The sequence below is a fragment of the Suncus etruscus genome, chromosome 1, assembly GCF_024139225.1.
Source record: "Suncus etruscus isolate mSunEtr1 chromosome 1, mSunEtr1.pri.cur, whole genome shotgun sequence".
NCBI lineage: Eukaryota > Metazoa > Chordata > Mammalia > Eulipotyphla > Soricidae > Suncus > Suncus etruscus.
Genome location: NC_064848.1, coordinates 162,501,403 through 162,521,965, shown reverse-complemented (window position 1 = coordinate 162,521,965; position 20,563 = coordinate 162,501,403). Strand labels below are relative to the sequence as shown.

The following is a 20,563-nucleotide window of genomic DNA, read 5'->3' as shown; positions in this document are numbered from 1 at the left end:
TCTAGATATGGAAATTGAGAATTTTACTCTGGACTTCGGTAACTTTCTCAAGACATCTGACAGCCAGCATTTTCCTTAATGATATTTATTTCATTCTAACTTTAAAATAAGCCATTCATTATTTTGTTTAAAAGTCTAGTGGTCAGAGTGATAGCACAGAGGATAGGGTGTTTACCTTGAACTCAGCCAACCTGAATTTGATCTTTAGCAACCCAAGTGGTATCCCAAGCCGGCCAGGAGTAATTTCTGAGCACAGAGCCAAGAGTAACTCCTTGAGTTACAAGAGTAACACCGCCAGGTGTGGCTCAAAACAAAACAATGCATTTATAAAACAGAGGCCAGAATGATAGTACAGCAACTGGGGCTCTTGCCTTGAACACTGCTGATCCAGATTTGATCCTTCCCACCCTATATGGTTCCCAGAGCTCACCAGGAGTGATCACTAAGCTCAGAGCTAGAAGACCTAAGGGCCATGGGGTGTGCCAAAAACCCAAAACCAAATAAAAAATCTACATACATTGAGTATCTTATTCCTTATAATAGCAGAACACTAACTTTTATTTTACTTACACATATAAAATTTAAACTTCTTATACAATAATATTTTATCAGACTTGCTAAGGGTTAATAAACATTTCTGGCCTTTAATCCAACTTTTCTCTATACTTCTGTTGTTTTATTTTTCTTACTGCATTTTATAAACTTCTCTAATTGTCAGTATTTCTTTCTGCTTGCATCTGGGTTTGTTTCTTCAGTGTCTTAGAATGAAAGACTGGTTAATTTGAGATATTTCATTATTTTTTGCAGGGGAAGAGAGAAGAAGCACTACCATGCTATCTAAACACTGCTTTAGTTGCATTCCATAAGTTTTGGTGTGTTGTGCCTAATGCTCTCATTTCCATGTAGACATTTCTTCTTTGACCATTAATTATTTAGGAGTATATTATTTATTTTCCACCTATTTGTTAATTCATCAAATCTATGTTGTTTATCTCTAACTTCATTGGTAAAAGAACATAATACTCTATATTTCAATTCTTTCAAACTTGAGGCTTGTTTTATTTTGGTTGTTGGGCTACATTCTGTTGTGCTCAGAGGTCACTCCTGACAATGCTGGGGATTGAACATGTGTCAGCTGTGTAAAAAGGTCCTGGGACTCGTTTTATGACCAAGCATTGGAGAATAGACATTTGGGAAGAATTATTATTTCTTTTTTCTACTTAATCTACTAATTAATTAGATTAATTCTAATCTAAATTAGCCTTAATATTATTTTCTATGTTTAGGTACTTTTTTGGGTGCCACTCAGCAGTGCTCAGAGGCTATTTCTGCTTTGGTGCTTCAGGATTGCTCTTGTGAGTGAGTGGGAGACGATGCAGAGCAGGGAAGCAAACCTGGGACTCTATACTTTTTCCAGTGATGTGCTTATTGCAAACAGCCACTTTTTTACCATTGCTTAGTTGTTCTTTTTACAATGGTAAAAATATTACTTACTTCTGTACATTATTATTGTTTCTTTACAAAAAAGGGGGAATTGTAGTATATGAAAAAGTTTCCATAAGGTTATTCTTGGAATTGTTGTATATAAAAATATTTCCTTAGGATTGTTCAGTGACTATTGCCCCACCTAGACCTTCCAGGTGGGGGCGCTGTGGAGTTGGCAATAAATAGCTTGATGGACAAGGAAGAGGGGGCCTTTTGCGAGAGCTGGTTGCAGGCTGCAAGACTCTCTCTCTCTTCTCTCTCTTCTCTCTCTCTCTCTCTCTCTCTCTCTCTCTCTCTCCCCCCCCCCCCAATCTTTTACTACAACCTAACCTTGTCTGTGTGGATTATTATTTGCTGCAGATATATATATATATATATTACCAAGATCTCCCCCCGAAAGGGGACAAGGGGATGGGAAGTAATTTCTCATTCTGGGGACTATTCGTGGATTCAAACACATACCAAAGGATTTAACAGCACAGATGCCCTACACAAACCTATACACTTTTCAATATCTGTGTGATTATAGTATAGAATAAAAACTAAATTGTGGGAGTTGGGGAGATAGTTTAGAGATTATGACACTTGTCTTGCAAAATAGCCGACCCGAATTTTATCTCCAATACCACACATGGCCTCTTAGCATCATCAGGGATCACTTCTGAGGTCAGTAACAGGCCTGAGTATCACCAGGTGTGAACAAAATGCATGGCCCCTCAAAAACCCAAAAAGAAAATCATCTCTTAGTTGTGGAAGTATATGGCCCCCACTGAACACCACAACCAAATGTAGAAGCATCTTGAACCTCAACAATTGCAGCAGCAGCAACAACAACAACAACAACAACAATAACAACAAATTAACAACTTGAGTTATGGAATTATTTTTTTTGTTTGATTTTTTTGGGCCACACCTGTTTGATGCTCAGGGGTTACTCCTGGCTAAGCGCTCAGAAATTGTTCCTGGCTTGGGGGGACCATATGGGACGCTGGGGGATTGACCTGAGGTTCTTCCTTGGCTAGCGCTTGCAAGGCAGACACCTTACCTCTAGCGCCACATCTCCGGCCCCTGAGTTATGAAATTCTTAAATTAAGTGATCTAGGCATTTAAGATTTTGATAGATTTGCCAAACCATCTGCTTAGAATGACTGTTTACACTGAATATTACTGCTAATATGTTTATCTCTAAACCATTGCAAACACTTGGTTGTTACCGACATTTTAATTTAAAAAAAATTATTTTTTGTTTTTGGGTCACACCCAGTGGCGCTCAGGTTACTCCTGGTTCTGTGCTCAGAAATCACTCCTGGAAAGTTTGGGGGACCCTATGGAATTCCGGGAGTCGAATCTAGGTCTGTCCTGGGTGTGCCACATGCAAGGCAAACACCCTACCTCTGTCCTATCACTCTGGCCCAGACATTTTAAAGTTTGTTGAAGTATACAGTAGTAAGGCACTCAGTTTGGTTCTGGACATCATGTAGATCCCTAAACATCACCAGGTGTGGTCCTGGAGACCCAGTACTACTGGGTCCCTGCAGCATAGTATGCTAAGAAACCTTCAACTGAACAGAGAGTCAGTTTGGCCAAGAATCACCAGGTGGCAGGAAATGTCATTGGTGAAGGGTATTATACATTGTATAACACTGACCAAAACTCAATCATGTACAACTTTGTAACTATGACAAAATAAACAAAACTGTATTATGGACAACCTTGTAATCACCGTGTTAAAATAAAGTAATTAAAAAGAAAAAGGGTCACCATTAGGGTTTCTCAACTTCCTGAACACTGTTTGTGATCCCACAAATAAAATTAAATAAAATAACTTTCCATAAAAAAACAAAAACAAAAAAATGGAGTTATATTTGAAAAATAGGATCTAATTTTTTGATCCCAGTAATGCTATAGTTATGTACTTTTTGAAGATCTGAAACATCTTTAAAATCACCTACACTTGCTTATGTTATAAGGCATTTTTGATAATTTTCTTGATTCTTTCTTTGGATACTGATATATTTATATCAATAGCTCTGTGGTATCAAGTTAGGTACTATTTTTCCTTAAATTTCATCTCCAGGTAGTAAAGTACAATTCTGATCATGCACATATTCTTATAATGAATATAAAGTACCTATTTTGAATATGTGTACACATAATCTATGTGTACATAGATTCACGGCACATAGTTCTCCCTTTTTCTGTCTGTCCTTCTTTGCCCAAGAATTGCTTTCCTTCTGCTTCTTGGAGAGAGTAAAAATGCCACAAGTACTGAACAATACAAACTAGCAGGCAGCACAGTGACGCCTGGGAAACATAGTCAGGTCTCACTCAGGAAGATGCTTCGAGATGGTTAAGCCTCAGTTCATGCGTGAGAAATAATCCTTTTTTTCTGAGGAGTCATATTACAAGTGTGGCCTACCTTCCGGACATGACAGGAAAAGAGGACATTCATGTATTTGTCCTTCCGCTTCAGTTCATTAGCGACAGGGACAAAAGTGCCTGAAGTCTGCGGCGTATCTGGCTTCTGGAAGGAAAAGGAAATGTGGTAAATAAGTGTTTCACATTTTAGATTATAAGGTAACTTCTAGCTATACTCAAGGAGTTTCACACATAGACCCTGAATCTCCCATCCCAGAAGGTAAGTCAGGCAGGGATATTTTTATTTGCTTTTTGTTTTTGTTTATGGGTCACACCAGGCAGCGCTCAGGGGTTCCTCCTGGCTCTATGCTCAGAAATTGCTCCTGGCAGGCTTAGGGGACCATATAGGGTGTCAGGATTCGAACCACCATCCTTCTGCATGCAAGGCAAATGCTTTAACTCCATACTATTTCTCCAGCCCCAGTCAGGGATGTTTTAATTCTAGTGTTTTAACTAGAAAATGGAAAGAGGATGAAATGGAGCTTGAGTATAATAAGGTGGTAACTGAAAGTAGTTTCTGAAGTTTGCAGGGAAAGGTTTAGATGCCAAGTTACCTAGTACATGTGACTGTAAGCAAAAGGGTTTTGGGGCTGGAGGGGACACCAAATTTCATACATTTCAAAGCAGTCAAATATTTCAGTTTGGCACCTTTACTTTCTGAAGGTGTCTTAGTCTTTACAAAAGTTTTCAGAGAAAAGTTCTTTCTTTCTTGGGAGGGAACAGTAATAGATTGTAGGACTTACAGAAGCAAGATAGTTGCCTTCCCAGGCCCTCTGGAGTCCAAGGTCAGCCCTCTGGCCTTTCAGCATCTCCATGGCTGCAACTTTTGCCCTGACCTGGGGTAGGTCTGAAGCGGGTATGCTCTTGATGAGCTGGGAAGCTCTCCATCTAAAATAAGTGAAAAAAAAAAAAAAAGATTAGATTATAGTGTTTATCTTATGCAGTTCTGGAGATTAAACCCATGGCTTCATACATCCAGGTCATGTGCTTTACCACTGAGCCACATATTCAATCTCTAGAAGGCTTTAGAAACTTAATTCCGTTCATTCTCAAAAATAACTGAAGATACCATTAATTAGAATTAAATCAAAGTACTTGTATGCCACCGTAAAAGAAAAAAGAGTTAAAATACCCCCAATACATGCACATTGAATGCTGAACTAACTACATATGGTTTTATGTGGACAGGTGATTTTATAGTTTGTTTTGAAAGCAATGAGAACCTAGTGATCTCCACAGACTTCATGATCCTGAAAATCAGGATGAAGAAGTGCTGGCATCATCATCTACCTATTCATTCGACAAATTGTTTTCCAGGCACCTGCAAAACTCCATAGTTTTGGCCTCTGAAGGCCCTCAGACTGACCAGAGCTACTTCAGTATGACTCTGATGACTGTGTGGAAACAAGTGGGGGTTTGTTGGACTGGGGAATAGGATGTCCTGCTAGAAAGAAGACTCTTCCCATAATGTGAATAGGAGTGGAGTGGAGGGGGAGATGGAGGCTAAAACCAGGGAAGGGGAGAGGGTCTTGGTGCTGGATCTATTCTTAAGTGCCCATCTGATCTGATGATCAGATGTGAGAGTCAGAAAACAAGGGAGGATATGAAGATGATACCAAGGCATTTTGATCTGGGGACAAGAAAGAATAAACTAAAAAAAATATCTACTACATATGGAGAAAAAAAACAAGCATAAGTCTTTCAGGCTCTTAGTGGTACCCAAGTCCTAAAGGCAGCATTAAGGAGGTGGGAGCAGACAAGGAACATCACTGCATCAGATGAAATAGTCAACGCTAGTGGTTTTCAAACTGTTTTCATGGAACACTAGAATGAGATGCAAGTACAACTGAAACCGGAGTTGCCTCATGCATTTCATGCATGAAATGTTAACAAGATGCTTTTCTTAAGATTTTCCTGAGCCATGATAGTGATTGGCATCTAAGCGTTTATTTTTCTCTTTTTAATCCCACCTAAATAGGGCCTGAGAAATAGTTCAAAGGCTGGCGTACACCTTCTGCATACAGGAGCCTCTGGTTCCACCCTCAACACTGCCTATTCCTTGAGCACCTTCAAGAGAAGCCTCTAAGCACCTCTAGGTATGACCTCCAAATGTCCCCCAGGTTTCTATAAAATATAAAATTAAAAACTATAAAATATATAAAATTTATTTATATATCATATATTAAATAGAGAGCCCCAAATACATATAATATGAAAAAATCCAAAATAGTACCAGATAATGGGAATGATGTCAATGAACTGGAAGGTGTGGAAACTCTCTGGGAGATATGAAGCAGATGGGAGAGCACTGTAGAAAAGCAGCTTAATGCCAAGCAATTTACCCAGCAGGAGATAGAACTCCTATGGTAGAGAGGGCTGGCAGCAAGGGCTGAAGTGAAGAGGTTCAAGGTGGGAGCTGGCAAAGCCCCAGAACACAGGCTGGGGACAATGGGAACACCTGCCACAGCAGACTGAGTCAGTATAGTAGAGTGCAAAAGCCATGATCATGGAACACTCAAGAAGAGCAAAATTTGCATCTCTTAAGTTCCACAGAAGAGCAAAATCTGCATCTCTCCCTTCTACAGTAGAGCAATACTCCAATGACAAAGACCATCTTAAGTGGATTATAGAAGCTAGAAGAATGAGAGGCGAGGAATCATTGGTAGCTAAAAATAGGGACCCCGGAGACCAGTGTTCCTCTAGTACCCTAAGTGGCTTGCTCCGGCCCCTAAGTGAAATTTTTCTTCCTGAAGAAGGAAGTCTTTGCTCTGCCTGTTGGTCTTCATCCAGCCTGTGGACTTGTTCTGCCTCCCTTTCTTTACTGTCAGCCATAGCTCAAATAAAGTTCAAAGTTGACTGACTATGCAGCGTGTGAGGGAGCCTGGGATAAGGAACACACTGACATGGAGTGTACACAGCTAGAAGCTGACAATCACAACCACAGCCACCATAACCACTAGAATCAATAAAGTGAACAGGGACAAAGCAGGGTGCAAGGATAATACTCCCTGCCCTACCAAAATGGAAAAGAGTTAGAAACACTTTGAAATTTAAGAAACAAACAAAATAAGTCATAGAGAAAAAAATTTGTTTAGTGTACTTGGCTCAGAAGTTTACAGATTACGAAAATTCAAGAATAAATTAGCAGAGAAGAGAGTGACTCTATCAGGGTTGATAAACTATAGCAAGCCCATGCCCTGCTCCCTTATGCTGCTCTCAAATAGTATTTTTTTTTTTTTTTGTCCACACCTGGTGATGCTCAGGGGGCTACTCTTGGCTATATGCTCAGAAACTGCTCTTGGCTGGGGGACCATATGGGACACCAGGGATCGAACCCAGGTCTGTCCTGGGTAGATGCATGCAAGGCAAATGCCCTACCACTGTGCTATCGCTCCAGCCCCTCAAATGGTTTTTATATATGTAACAATAATAAAACAAAGCCAAACAAGGGACAAAAACCACATGCAGCCTATACACCCTAGAATATTTCTTCTCTGGCCCTAGACAGAAAAAGTTCTACCTGTGGATTGAATGAAATGGTAAGAGTCATCCAGTGTGTGCTCTCATGTGTATGTGTGTGAACAATATGTGAGTATGTATGGTGTGTGCATACTGTTACCAAGTAGATGTACCTTCCGATACACTCACTGTGACTAAAAACCCCAGGAAGACAGGGACTGGCTCTAACCTCTCCCTAACTTGTTAGCACAATCCTGGATCATAGCAGGTTGGAATGAATATATTTTGAATAAATAAATTGAATTGTAGAGACATTTGCTCCAGACTACATACTAACACCTCACAATCTAAAAAGAGGATGATAAAGGCCACAGTGTAATTTCATAAAAATTGTTTCCATTAAAAGTATTATCTAGAGCAGGGCTGGAGAGAGTGTAGGGATTAAGGCTCTTGTGACCAGCCTTGCATGCGGTTCAATTCCTGGTACTTATATAGTCCATTGAGACCACTGAGTATGGATCCCCTTACCCCCCAAAATATTATCGAGTTCTTCGTTATTGTCGTAGTACATCTCTAGGCCTTTTTTCTAGTAAAAAACCATAAACATAATCTCACTTGTAAAAAAAGAAAAAAGCCCAAGTTATATCTGATTGTGTATGTAAATACATTCATAGTATGAACAAACATTTCTTCAGTATATGGTATTTGTAACTATGAGCAGGTTTATTATTATTATTATTATTATTATTATTATTATTATGATTGTTTTACACATAAGGAAATAGAAACCAGAGAATACCTAGCAAACTATTCAATGGCAGAGTTGGGACAGAAGCTTAGATTTGTGTTCTTTTTGACTGTTTTAGGACCACAACAGGAGATGATCAGGGGTCACTCCTGGTAGTACTTGCAGGACCGTATGTGGAACCAAGGATGGAACCAGTGTCAGCCACATGCAAGTTAAGCATCTTGATATCTGTGCTATTTTTTCAGCCCCAGGCTAGTGTTCATAGCCATTATATCGTACTGTCTCTTACACATGTGCATAAAATAGTAAGAATATAGACTTAGAAGAATAAGAGTATTTGATCTGAGAATTGAGACTTGGGGTATTGTTTTTAGTAATTTCTTATTTCTTGATTCTTTTTAATGAGATGTCATTTAAAAAAGAAAAATGAGTTACATATTAAAAAATTCTCCTATGCATTGTCTTTAGTGCTGATATCTGTCACTAATTATGCAGAACAAAATCTAAAGGGAGACAAGATCTTACTTTGCATGGATTTATAAATTAGTTCTTTTTAAATTTAGTGTATCAATTATTTCATGGTGTTCTTTGTGGAATATCATGATGCCAATCGACCCCATATGAGAGCCATTAACTTAGTTTACATATCTGGGTGGCTTCACTGGATATATAGCTAAATATAGCTGGTACACACAAGCAACAAATAAGCCAAAAAGTGAGGATAAAAGAGGTATAAATAACTACAAACTTAGATTTGAGGCAGCTTATAAAAGAAAAGATCAGTTGAAAAGGTATTAAAATTTACTTGTTAAAATAAATCATGACCTAAACAGTTGTTTTTCCCTTGCACTTTATTTTATTTTTTGGTTTTTGGGTCACACCCAGCAGCGCTCAGGGGTTACTCCTGGCTTTACATTCAGAAACTGCTCCTGGCAGGCTCAGGGGACCATATGGGACGCCGGGATTCGAACCACTGTCCTTCTGCATGCAATGCAAACGCCCCACCTCCATGCTATCTCTCCGGCCCCTCCCTTGCACTTTAAAAGTCATTATGGGAACTCTACAAAGGCCCTGTGCTTGGGCTCCCCTCTCCAGCTCTACTAAACAGATCATTCTGGAGACGGAACTTGGACACTGGCAAGCTTTGTAATCTCCAGTATGTTTTAGAAACTCTTTGTGACTCTGCAGCACAGCAGGACAACTATAGCTCTCCAAGGAGCTAACGGATTTTTTAAATGTGCATTACATGTGATTTCAATAAATAAAATTAAAACAATGTTGTTGTTGTTGCTAATTAAAGGAAACAGAGGCAGAATAGCTTATCTTAAATTTGCCTTGAAACTGGGCTGTGGCACAATTTTTTTAAATGTGCATTACATGTGATTTCAATAAATAAAATTAAAACCATGTTGTCGTTGTTGTTTTTGCTAATTAAAGGAAACAGAGGCAAAATAGCTTATCTTATATATGCTGCCTTGAGCCCGGGCTGTGGCACAAGTGCTATCAACTATTACAGGAGAGCTAAATGGACAGTTCATTAGAATTGTTATCTTCAGAGATGCAGGGGTAAGGTGGGGTGAGGGGCTGAGTCATACTCAGGGACTCACACAGGAGACGCAGGCATTCTCTTACTGAGCATCAGGACACCTATTATTTTAGGAAGTAAACAGATGCGTTTTAGAAATAAAATCTACAAAACTCAGACATAAGGTAAAAGTAAACATCTAAACGTAATGAGCAGAGCCAATAGCAGGGTCTCAAATTTGTTATTGCACTGCCACTTAGGGATGTAGGACCTAATTAGTTCTTACCTATTAAAAATGGCCTGCAGGGCCTCCTCGAACCTGCGGAGCACTTTGGGAGGGGTTGGCCACTTCACATGCCTCCCATGGTCCTTCATGGTCTTCACGCCCTGGAAGCGCCTGGCTACCTCTCGGATGTAGGACTTCACTTTGTAGCGCCGGTAGTATCTGATAATCGTTAGAGCTGCCTTGGTCTTCTTGTACCGCATTCGGGCCAGGGTGCCCCGCCACACCTTCACAATAGGGAAAGAAAAATGAAAGCATTGTTGGCTGGCTGCAGAGTAAATGACTTAGAAATCACAGAAGCTCTGCTACTTTTATAAACTGGAAGAACTTGCATGTTGTCAACAAGCACCGTCAGAGCCAAAGTCTGTCAATTCTACCTGCAACCAATAGGTGGCGCTACGATTCACGTCGGTCATTTGGTTTGAGCAACCTGGCAGTTTCTTCTCTACACTGGCCTAGTGTGTACAGAGTTTGAAACAGTCTGGTTTTACCTTTCAGGTCGCAAAAATAAGAAATCAAAAGAAAAATATCTCTGAATGCATATTTTAACTTTGTTGAGAGGAAGCAAAGGCATTCTGAATCAAAGGGTATTGTGACCATTCTCTTATGAAACCTGGTTTTACACAGTTTTATGCACTGACCACCAGGGGGATGACAGGTTGGATTTAGGAAGTGATTTATAGATCACCTGGACATGTACCCCGAACCTCAAGTGCTTTGTAAACTCCCAAGAATTTATTTGTAGTCCCGAGGAAAGTGTAAAAGAGATGACGGATAGCACGGGAATCAGAAATCAACAAGACAATACAGCTTTAACCAAACTCGGTGAAGTCACAGATGCTTACATTTTTCTAGCTATTGTGCTTCTCAATTTCTTGAAAAAGGAATCAGGTATAATCTTCATCGTTTGTTCTTTTCCTCTTTCTCTAACTTCCAAATCAGCCATTTCTTCCCTAGGATTGCCAAGTACAAACTCCCATCTTTTTTTCTTTGCTACTATAGTCTATCAGACTCTTCCTGCTTCTGCCTACAGACTCCTGGTACACCCAGCATGCTCCAGCTGACGTTTAAGGCAGCTATTTCACTGCTCCCATCTTTAGGTTGGTGGAACACTTTCCTCACTGTTTCTGGACAATAATCTTCAAAGTCCACAATAGGGGCTCTCCAGACTCCCTTAGGTTTCTTTTATATCTCTTTCCTTCCCCATCTTCTACCACTAATTTTTCAGAAAAGCACACCCGTGCTCTTTTATTCAGTCACCTTAGATTTGTCTTCATGCAGACTTGTAACTGGCATCATGTGCTTGCAGGGTTCTCCCTGCTTCGCCCACAGCATGATCAAAGAAAGATTTGTCTGCACACTTTCTGGAAGGGGATCATTAAGAGACCCCAAAGAGGACCTAGTGGGTCAAGAAAAACTATGGCATGAAAAGGAAACATGTAATACAAGCAATTTGCGTGTGTGTGGTTGTGGGGAACCTAGCAATTTGTGAGGGGAACATATAAACAGAATATACAAAGGCAAAAAGGCAACAAGAATTGACTTGCTTCTGCATATGGCATCAGCACCGCAGTGCCTTTTCGTCAGAATAGTTCTCTTCCTTGTAGCCAAACCCATGGCACAGATGGTTCTGTTACGCCTCCACCCAAGTGCTAAATTAAAGGTCCCTTCTTTAGTATCTTAAAAAACCCAAAGAATGCAATTAGAGGGTGGAAGTCTGTGATTCAATTTCTTAAACAAAACATATTTTTAACGTTTTCAATTGTGTATTGCTTCTTTTGTTTTAAAAAAGGACATCAAGATTCCCTAGAATCATTTATATAGAAAATCAATCTTTAATTTTCAAGAAGGGGTTGAGAACTTTTATTGAAATATTTTGTTGGAATATTGAATACTTGATAAAATTACTCAGCAGATTTTTCTTTAAAAATAAATAAGGGGTAGGTTTTTATGTTTAAAATTACAATTGTGTGGTTGGTACACATAGTACAAAGATGCTTATATAAATATATATAACCCAGCTGCCTTTCCCCTGGCTAATCTAAGTTCCCCTTCTCATCCTGCATTTGCAATCCACACAGATTGTGATAATTTCTTCTGATATTTGCTGTTGCATTTATAAATAAGAAACAATACTGTTCTTTAAAAAATTCTTTTAAATGAGAGAGTACATTTGGGGATGCTCAGTAGTTAGTTCTGGCTCTGCATCAAGAATTATTGCTGGCATCAAACCTATGTCACTGTTCATATGGGATGCTGTGTCAGTAACATGCAAGCCAAGCACTGTACCCACTATGCTCTTTCTCTCTCTGGCCCTAGCATTGTTATTTCTTTTTTTTTTATTTTTTTATTTTTGGGGCCACAGCTGTTTGATGCTCAGGAGTTACTCCTGGCTAAGCGCTCAGAAATTGCCCCTGGCTTGGGGGGACCATATGGGATGCTGGGGGGATTGAACCATGGTCCTTCCTTGGCTAGTGCTTGCAAGGCAGACACCTCATCGGCCCCAATTTCTTGATTCTTTACACAATATCCAAACTAGAAAAATTGGTGATTTTTCCCTCAAACCATACTCTTACCTTTCCTTTACATCTCACTAATATTACATTAAAAATTCAAGGGTGATAGTGTTGATATTGTTACAGAAATAGTTTACATTAATGCAAGATATTACATATTTTACAATGATAAAATTTGGTTTATCACTGGGCTAAAGCATGACTACTCTCCCTTTACTTCTTCATGTAAATTTGTTTTCACCTGTACTGCTTTATTTCTATATATTTCCTGCTAATTTTTTGCCAAATGCTCTAATGGCCCAATCAAATATAAGCAATAATTTTCCCAGTTGTAAAGCACATGATGAATCTTTGCTTTGTTCTGCCTCATGTCCTTGTGTATTTACACCCACTGCATAGCTCCATCCTGGGTCTTGTTTCTACACTTCTGCCATGGAGACCTTGAAGCCTTAGCTTTTCTTTTTCGTGGTTTTCTTCTTATAGGAACTGCTGAGAAAATACATAGGAATTTCTATTTTCTCTAACTTTCCTCAATGTACAACAGTTGCCTAATGTATATGAATTTTGAATTTCTATTAATCATACATTATGCTTATATTATATTCATATTTAATTAATAGTAATATATAATATATAAACATTATAACATATTAATATTAATAACAATTAATTATAATAGTTATATATTTACATTATATATTATACATTTATATTAATAATATATTATACTAGGTATATTCATATTACTAAAGGATATATTAATTTCTATTATCTTCAGCTTTTCTTGAGTATAAGAAACAGTTGCCTAATGGTGTCTTCTCTTGGGGTGCAGGAGCAGAGTGGGATTCAGGACTGCTGTGTTCAAATCTTGCCCTACTATTACTGGGTAAAATTGGGTATGCTTCTTTTTTATTTATTTTTTGCCACACCTGGCGGCACTCAGGGATTACTCCTGGCTCTGCACTGGAAATTATTCCTGAAGGTTTGGGGAACCATATGGAATTCTGGGGATCAAATCTGGGTCAGTGACATGCAGTCAAGTCCCTATATCCTGTGCTATCTATCGCTCCAGCCCCTGAGTCTATATTTTCTTATTATCTGGGATGAGGAGGTGCTTATCTCATAGCCTTGGTTCAATTTAAAAACAAACAAACAAACAAAAGAAAAACAGTAGGCTACTGCTTGAGGGCAGTTCAATGCTCTACAACAGGGGTCTCAAACTCGCAGCCTGTGGGCCGTTTGTGGCCTTCCGTACAACATTTTGTGGCCCGCGGCCGGCCTTCAAATATCGCAGTATTCGCGATTATTTGTTTACCAAATAATTGCAATTAAAAATCGCATTAGTAAGAAAAAAAATCACATTAAACATTCGCATACCCCGAGAAGTTCCGTTCAGGGTATGCAAATGTTTAATGCGATTTTTTTCTTAGTAATGCGATTTTTTATTGCGAATATTCGGTAAGCGAAATCCCTTATGCGGCCCTGCCTCACCCCGACTTTGCCTCCTGCGGCCCCCAAGTAAATTGAGTTGAGACCCCTTACTCTAGGAGCTCCAAGAGCTCCAACTGTCTATTTGTTTTTAGTAAAGTTGTGTTACTGTTTTTTTTTTTTTTTTGGTCTGATGCAATTTTTTCCCTTTTAATCATGTCAGAGTACTCTGGGTAAGTCCTCAGATGAATGTGAGTCATTCTTCCTTAGTCTGTCCCAGCTGATCTTTGACAGAATATTATTCTATTCTTTCACAGGATATTATTCTATTCTTTCACTGATAATATACACTGGATGGTCATGGTCATGGTCATGTGCCTTACTGGTCTTGCAGTTGGCCAAGAGGAGTGGAAAGCAGGCTGCAGCTCTTAGGAACTGAATGGGGTTACACCTGGTAGTGCTCAAGGGCTACTCTGGCTCTGTGCTCAGGAGGGCATACAGATGATGGGGATTTGACCCAGAGTTGGCAATATGCAAAATACTTCCTGTACTTTCCCTCCAACTTCTGTGTTCCTTCTTTGATGCCAGTGAAATGGATGTATCAGAAATTTGTTTTATGACACTGTAGGAGTGTATTGCAGGTTTTAGGCCTACAGTAGAGCCATATTCTTTAGTCCATGTCCTGTGGAGGCTGTTCTTGATTCTGCAGTAATAATTATTCCTAGAAGATCCTTCTTTTATTCCTTGTCCATTTACTGACTTGTTAGAAGCAGGAATAAGGTAAAGCTTCTTGACATTCTACTTATAGGGAAGAAGCCTTCCCAGTGGTAGAAGAGTGGTCACTGGAGATGTGGGTCATTCCAAGCTCCCCTTGGTGTACCTTTATATTTGATGTAACACCTTCTAAAGCAGGGAGACTTGAGAACACTTGAGAATTCCAGTTACTTCTCCAGGTTCCAAATTCTTTGAAGAATATGTTCATTTTTATTTAAAGCATTTCTTTCAGTTTAGCCCAACATTTCTTTTTCTAGATGACAGCTCTCAAAGATCATAGATTGAAGCTATATATTTTCTTGGTTTTAGGATTTGATGGTGTGGTCTTTATTATTTTTATATTTTTCAGTACACTGGAAAGAGTACATACTGTGAGCATGTAGTTATACCATTAACTTTATCAAGAGTCTCTTGGGCTTTATTTGCTTCGTGGTAACACTGAAAAAGGAGCACTAAAAAATTCCAGAGGAAATGATGCAATGTGAAAGCGGAGTCACGTATTTTTTCCTTTTATCCTAAGCATGCTTGGATTAGACAGACTAGTTCCCATAAAAGCTTACGTGTCTGTATGAAGGAAGATTCATTGTTGATTTTCCCACCAAGAGTTTTCAGGCTGGAATTTAAGTTTTAGGACAGACTTTTTTTTTTTTTTTTTTCCTAATTCTCTTTTTGTTGAGAAAAGCTTAAAAAAATGGTTACGTTTTCCAGGTGTCACACTATGCTTAATCCCTGTAGCTCTTCGGCCTAATCATGACAGAGTGTCAGAAAGCAGAAAATTAAATGTTATATTCAATAAGCAAATGCATAATACTATTTGCATGTGCCTAGAGAGAGGGAGGTTCAGCAAGCCAGAAAGCCCAAAGGGACCCTCACAGAAACAATATTAACAGTAAATTGGAACTGATTGGCTCCTGTGCTCCAATTAGGTAAGTGTGAGAGTGGTGGAGGAGGCCCATGGGGAACTGGGAGGGGAAAGGGCATCTCAACACAGGGCTAAGAGCAGACTGCGAAGGGGAGTGGGGAAGGCTGTGTTCAGCTAGAAGTGAGGATGGAGCAGAAAAGCTGGCCCGTGGGCACCAAGTCAAAAGAGAGGGCCCTCGGGCATAGGGCAAACTCCCTGCCACTGAGCTTTGGAGTCAAGTCGTTTCTGGAATGCTCACCCCCTAGAGTCATTCTCAACACAGCAGGCTGGAGTGAGGTTTTGACATAACAAAGGTCATTCATGATTTGGTTTAAAATTCTGCCACCACTTATTATTTTCTTTAGAGTGAAAGCATGGGTCCTGTCATCTGGACTGCTGCACCCTGTCCTTCTTCAGCCTCCAGTGATCTGGTCCATGATCTCCCTCTGTTTTTTCTCCCTCTCCCTCTAGCCGACTGGGCCCTAATGGGCTGTGCTAGTATCCTGTTGGATTTTGGGGGCCACACCCAGTGGTATTCAGAGCTTTTTCCTGGATCTGCACTCAGATCATTCCTGGTGGGCTCAGGGGACCACAGAGTGTGATAAGGTCCTAGTCAACCATGTACAAGGCAAGCACCTTACCCTTGCCAGTTACACCACCTCACTGGCCTCTCTGCCATTTTCCTGGGTGTGTGTATTATTATTGTTATTACTACTATTATTTTTGGGGGGCCCACACCTGGTGGTGGTCAAAGGTTACTCCTGGCTCTGCTCTCAGGAATCACTCCTGGTAGGCTTGGGGAACCATACAGGATGCTGGGAATCAAATTTGGATCAGTCACATGCAAGGCAAATGCCCTACTCACTATACTACGGCTCTGGCCCAGTACTGGCATTTTGATAATGTTTATCTTCCCAATCCAGGAGCAGGAGATGTGCTCCCATTTCCTCATGTTTTATTTTATTTTATAAGAAGAGTTTTGTAGTATTTTTTTGCATGTAGTTCTTTTATTTGTTTTGTTATGTTTATTCCTAGGTACATGATTTTTCTGAGGCACAATTGTGAAAGGGGTTGATTTTTAATTTCTCCCTTTTTTCTGTTTCATTACTCATGTATAGTAAAGCCCTGAACTTTTGTGTGATGCTGCCAGATTTATTAATGAAGGTGAATTTGGGTATAATAGTCAAAAATAGTCTCCCCCCTTTTATTTAGCATTATGGGTGCTGAGCCTTTTCTGTTCTGAGCTCAGAACAGCTTTCTGGCTCCAGGAATGGTATTTGTAGGCGGTAAAATTTTAGTATGTAAATATTCTCTTAACTTTCTTGGATTCAGTATGATGTGAAATCTCTCTTTCCTGTGTCTGGTGCCCATAAGCCCAAGACTTCCATTTTCTTTGGAATAACATTTTTTTGGTTTGTTTTTTGGGCCACACCCGGTGATGCTCAGGGGTTATTCCTGGCTATGTGCTTTAGAAATCACTCCTGGCTTGAGGGACGCCAGGGGACCAAATCGTGGTCCGTCCTAGGCCAGCCACGTGAAGGCAAACACCTTACCACTGTGCCACCGCTCTGGCCCCTGGAATAAACTTTTTTAGGAACAAGAATAAAGTTCTGACTCAGTGTTGTGAGATCTGGTAGGAGACTTGGCTGCCTATTTGTTCCTTACAGAGATTTTTAACCCACTTCTTCCTTTACCCTACTCTACAGGACAAGCTGATATCCTCACTCCGAATCTTTTTATAGTCCTGTGGCCAGAGGAACTGCCTGCTTGTTTCCTTTCCTTGCAGGCATTTCAGTTGCTGTTCCCTTCCCTTGTACAGAGAGTAACCACTTGCTCACTAATTTCCCAAGGTAGGTTGATGTCTCTTGTTTGCTGCTGTTTCCACTATCATTCTATTTGACCTGTGGGGTTATTCAATTCTTATCCCTTTATTGCTCATTTAGGAAATTTTTGAGGGAATGGGTATAAACACTGTGATATAAACAATATGTCTAGTTTGACCAGATGTTCCATAATGTCCTCTTAATTCTACCCTCCTTCCTCTTCCCGCAGGGTCAGGAATTTCAAAGCAACATCTGGTAGTCATTAGCACAAGATACATTTTGTAAAAGATGTAGGATTCTAGGTTATTCCCTATTAAGAAGTAGGTCAATTATATCTCTTAGTTCAGTTTTAGAAATGATCATAGGTCAGCTGCCTCTCAATCCCCTTTTATGGGTGCTGAATCTTTTCTGTTCTGAGTTCACACAGGTCTCTGGCTTCAGAAATTGGTTGTTCCCTGGTTTTTAGAACCAGAATCCTTTCAAATTCCAGTTACCAAGGCACTCAATGCCTTGGGAGAATTTTAAGAGCAGAATCTTTCATGTATTTCTAGCCCAGTGTTCTCCGTCTAGTTTTTTTTTTTTTTTTAAGTCATACCCGGTAGTGCTCAGGGGTTACTCCTGGTTCTGCACTTAGAAAAACGCTCCTGGCAGGCTAGAGGGACCATATGGGATGCCGGGAATTGAACCGGAGTCAGTCCTGTGTTGGCTGCATACAAGGCAAATGCCCTACCACTGTGCTATCGCTCCAGCTCCTCCATCTAGTTATTCTTGTAAAGTTCTGGTTATTAATAAATCATGGTAGAAATTATTTAGAAATTATTGAACTCTAAACAAATTGCAAATTCACAAAGTATATCATTGGTATTCATAAACCCCATCAAATTTAGAATATGAAAGCTGCATCTTATTTGGGATATTTTTTTTTGTTTGTTTTGTTTTGTTTTTGGGCCACACCCGGCGGTGCTCAGGGGTTACTCCTGGCTGTCTGCTCAGAAATAGCTCCTGGCAGGCACGGGGGACCATATGGGACACCGGGATTCGAACCAACCACCTTTGGTCCTGGATCGGTTGCTTGCAAGGCAAACGCCGCTGTGCTATCTCTCCGGGCCCTTATTTGGGATATTTTATGGTTTGTAAGTGCACACCTTTGTGCTATCATAAGAGCTACTGAGATAATGACTGAGAATTTTTAAATGTTATTTAAAAGAGTCTTTTTGGAATAATTTTTTTATTTTGGTTTTGGCTATGCCTGGCAGTGCTGAGGGATAACTCTTAGTTTTGCACTCAAAAATCTCTTCTGTGGAAATCAGGGGGTCATATGTGGTGTTGGGGACTGAATTCAGGCTGACTAAATACAAGTGCAAGACCGTTGTACTACTGTTCCAGCCCTCGGTATAATAACTCTTGACAGTAAATCTTTCTTTTTTTAAATAAATTTTTCATTTTTATAGTTGAATTGTAACATCGGTTTGCAATAGCCTATGGAAAAATAACTAATGAAACAGAGATGCATTCAGCCAGTAGGGAAGTATAAAACTATTAAAATTAGAAAACAAACACAAAAAGGCCACTATGAATCTGATCTTCATGAGCTATTCTGAAGAACTGTGTGTGTACATGAAGTGGGGGTGTGCCTGGTGGGGTGTAACTTAGAAATGGTTACCTTTCACTGACAGGCTCACTAGATGAGCAAGTTGACTTGTACAGATGCTGAGGACTCACTGGGGACTCATATGCTCTCAATGTTGTACAGATCTGTGAGCCTTAAAAATATTTAATTTTTGGGGGGGGGACCATACTGAGGGATGCTCAGAACTTACTCCTGGCTCTACACTCAGGAATAACTAACTCCTGGTGGTGCTTAGGGGACCATATGGGATGCCGAAGATTGGATCCAGGTGGCCAAGAGTAAGACAAGTGCCTTATCTGCTGCTGTATTATCTTTTGAGCCCTGTGCCTAGCAATTCTTTACTTATACAATTGTTGCTCATTAATGATTTTTTACTATGATGATATGATCTCACAACCTCCTCCTTGTAGTTTTAGGAAGATATGTACTGAATTTGAGCCAGTAACTTTCATTAACCCAACATTAACTCTATCAACTTGCAATTATTTTGTAGGGAAACAGAAGCAAAATTTCTCCAACTACGGGGTAGATTCATTTGAATAGGCCTTTCAGGGTTGAATTTTTTTTAAAAAGCAAGCACTCAGTGAAGATAGACTGAAGAGATTACTGAAGAGATTACTTTCTTCGGTCAAGTGTTTGGGTATTAAAGCAGACCTAAAGAGGCATCTGGGAGTATTTCAGTATTGTCTGAGTATGCCTGCCACCACCATCCACAGATCTATTTCTGCCAAATCTTGACATGGCCATCCCTCTGGTCAGTGTATAGGTTAAGCTTTTTCCCATGTGTTATCTAATGTACTAATTTTCCTCTTGTATATCTATCAGGAACATATAGAGTGCCTTAAAAATAACCTAGGGCTGGAGATATGGCTCAAGTCGTGGAGCACAAGCCTGGTATAGATAGAACCTAGAGTTCATTCCCTGGTACATGAATCCAGCTGAATGAACAAAACAAGTGTGAGCCAGTCGCCCCTAGAGTTGGAGCACTGAGGCATTGAGAATGCACTCCTGGCAGTGGTCCCTTTGAAACAAACCAGGTTGAGTAGTTTACTATATTTACCCAAACTCAAATAACAACTGCTATTTAAAAGGACCAACCAAAGACTCATTCTACATGTTCATAAAATTACAAAAGTAAATTCCACATCAGAGACTGCAAAAACTCTCCAAGAAACAGTCCACTTAAAACCATTTAGGAATGTGGAGTACTGCAATTCCTTTTCAGAGATCCATAAAATATAGTCTCATGGAGTTACATAGTGAAAAACTACATTTTATATAAATAAGCCAAGTTTAACTTTGTTCAGCAGAATTCACAAAAAAATATCTGGCAGCTTGCTCCTTTGTACAACTGATTAGTCATTCAAATATAAAAGAACTGAGATATGCCATCCTATAAGATACCACTTTGGCATAAGCATTATTTAGAGTGCTTGTTTGTTTGTCCTTACAAGATTTCTGTAGGGCATGTGTAAGAAAGCAGAACACACTTAGGATAGTTTAAGGAAACAGAAAATTGTCTTAGTCTATGAGAAATTTGAGAAAGTGGGGCCGGAGTGGTGGCGCAGCGGTA

At 39.7% G+C, this 20,563-nt stretch overlaps 1 protein-coding gene across 1 annotated transcript in view; it reads right to left on the bottom strand.

Moving 5' to 3' along the window:
• MYO1D (myosin ID) overlaps window positions 1-20,563 on the bottom strand; it is a 399,577-nt gene that overhangs the window by 179,083 nt on the left and 199,931 nt on the right. Inside the window, exons 17-19 of the mRNA XM_049771384.1 lie at window positions 9,922-10,145; window positions 4,647-4,791; window positions 3,905-4,009 (exon numbers count right to left, since the gene is read on the bottom strand). Coding sequence (XP_049627341.1) covers window positions 3,905-4,009; window positions 4,647-4,791; window positions 9,922-10,145 — 474 coding nt within the window. The remainder of the gene's footprint in view (window positions 1-3,904; window positions 4,010-4,646; window positions 4,792-9,921; window positions 10,146-20,563) is intronic.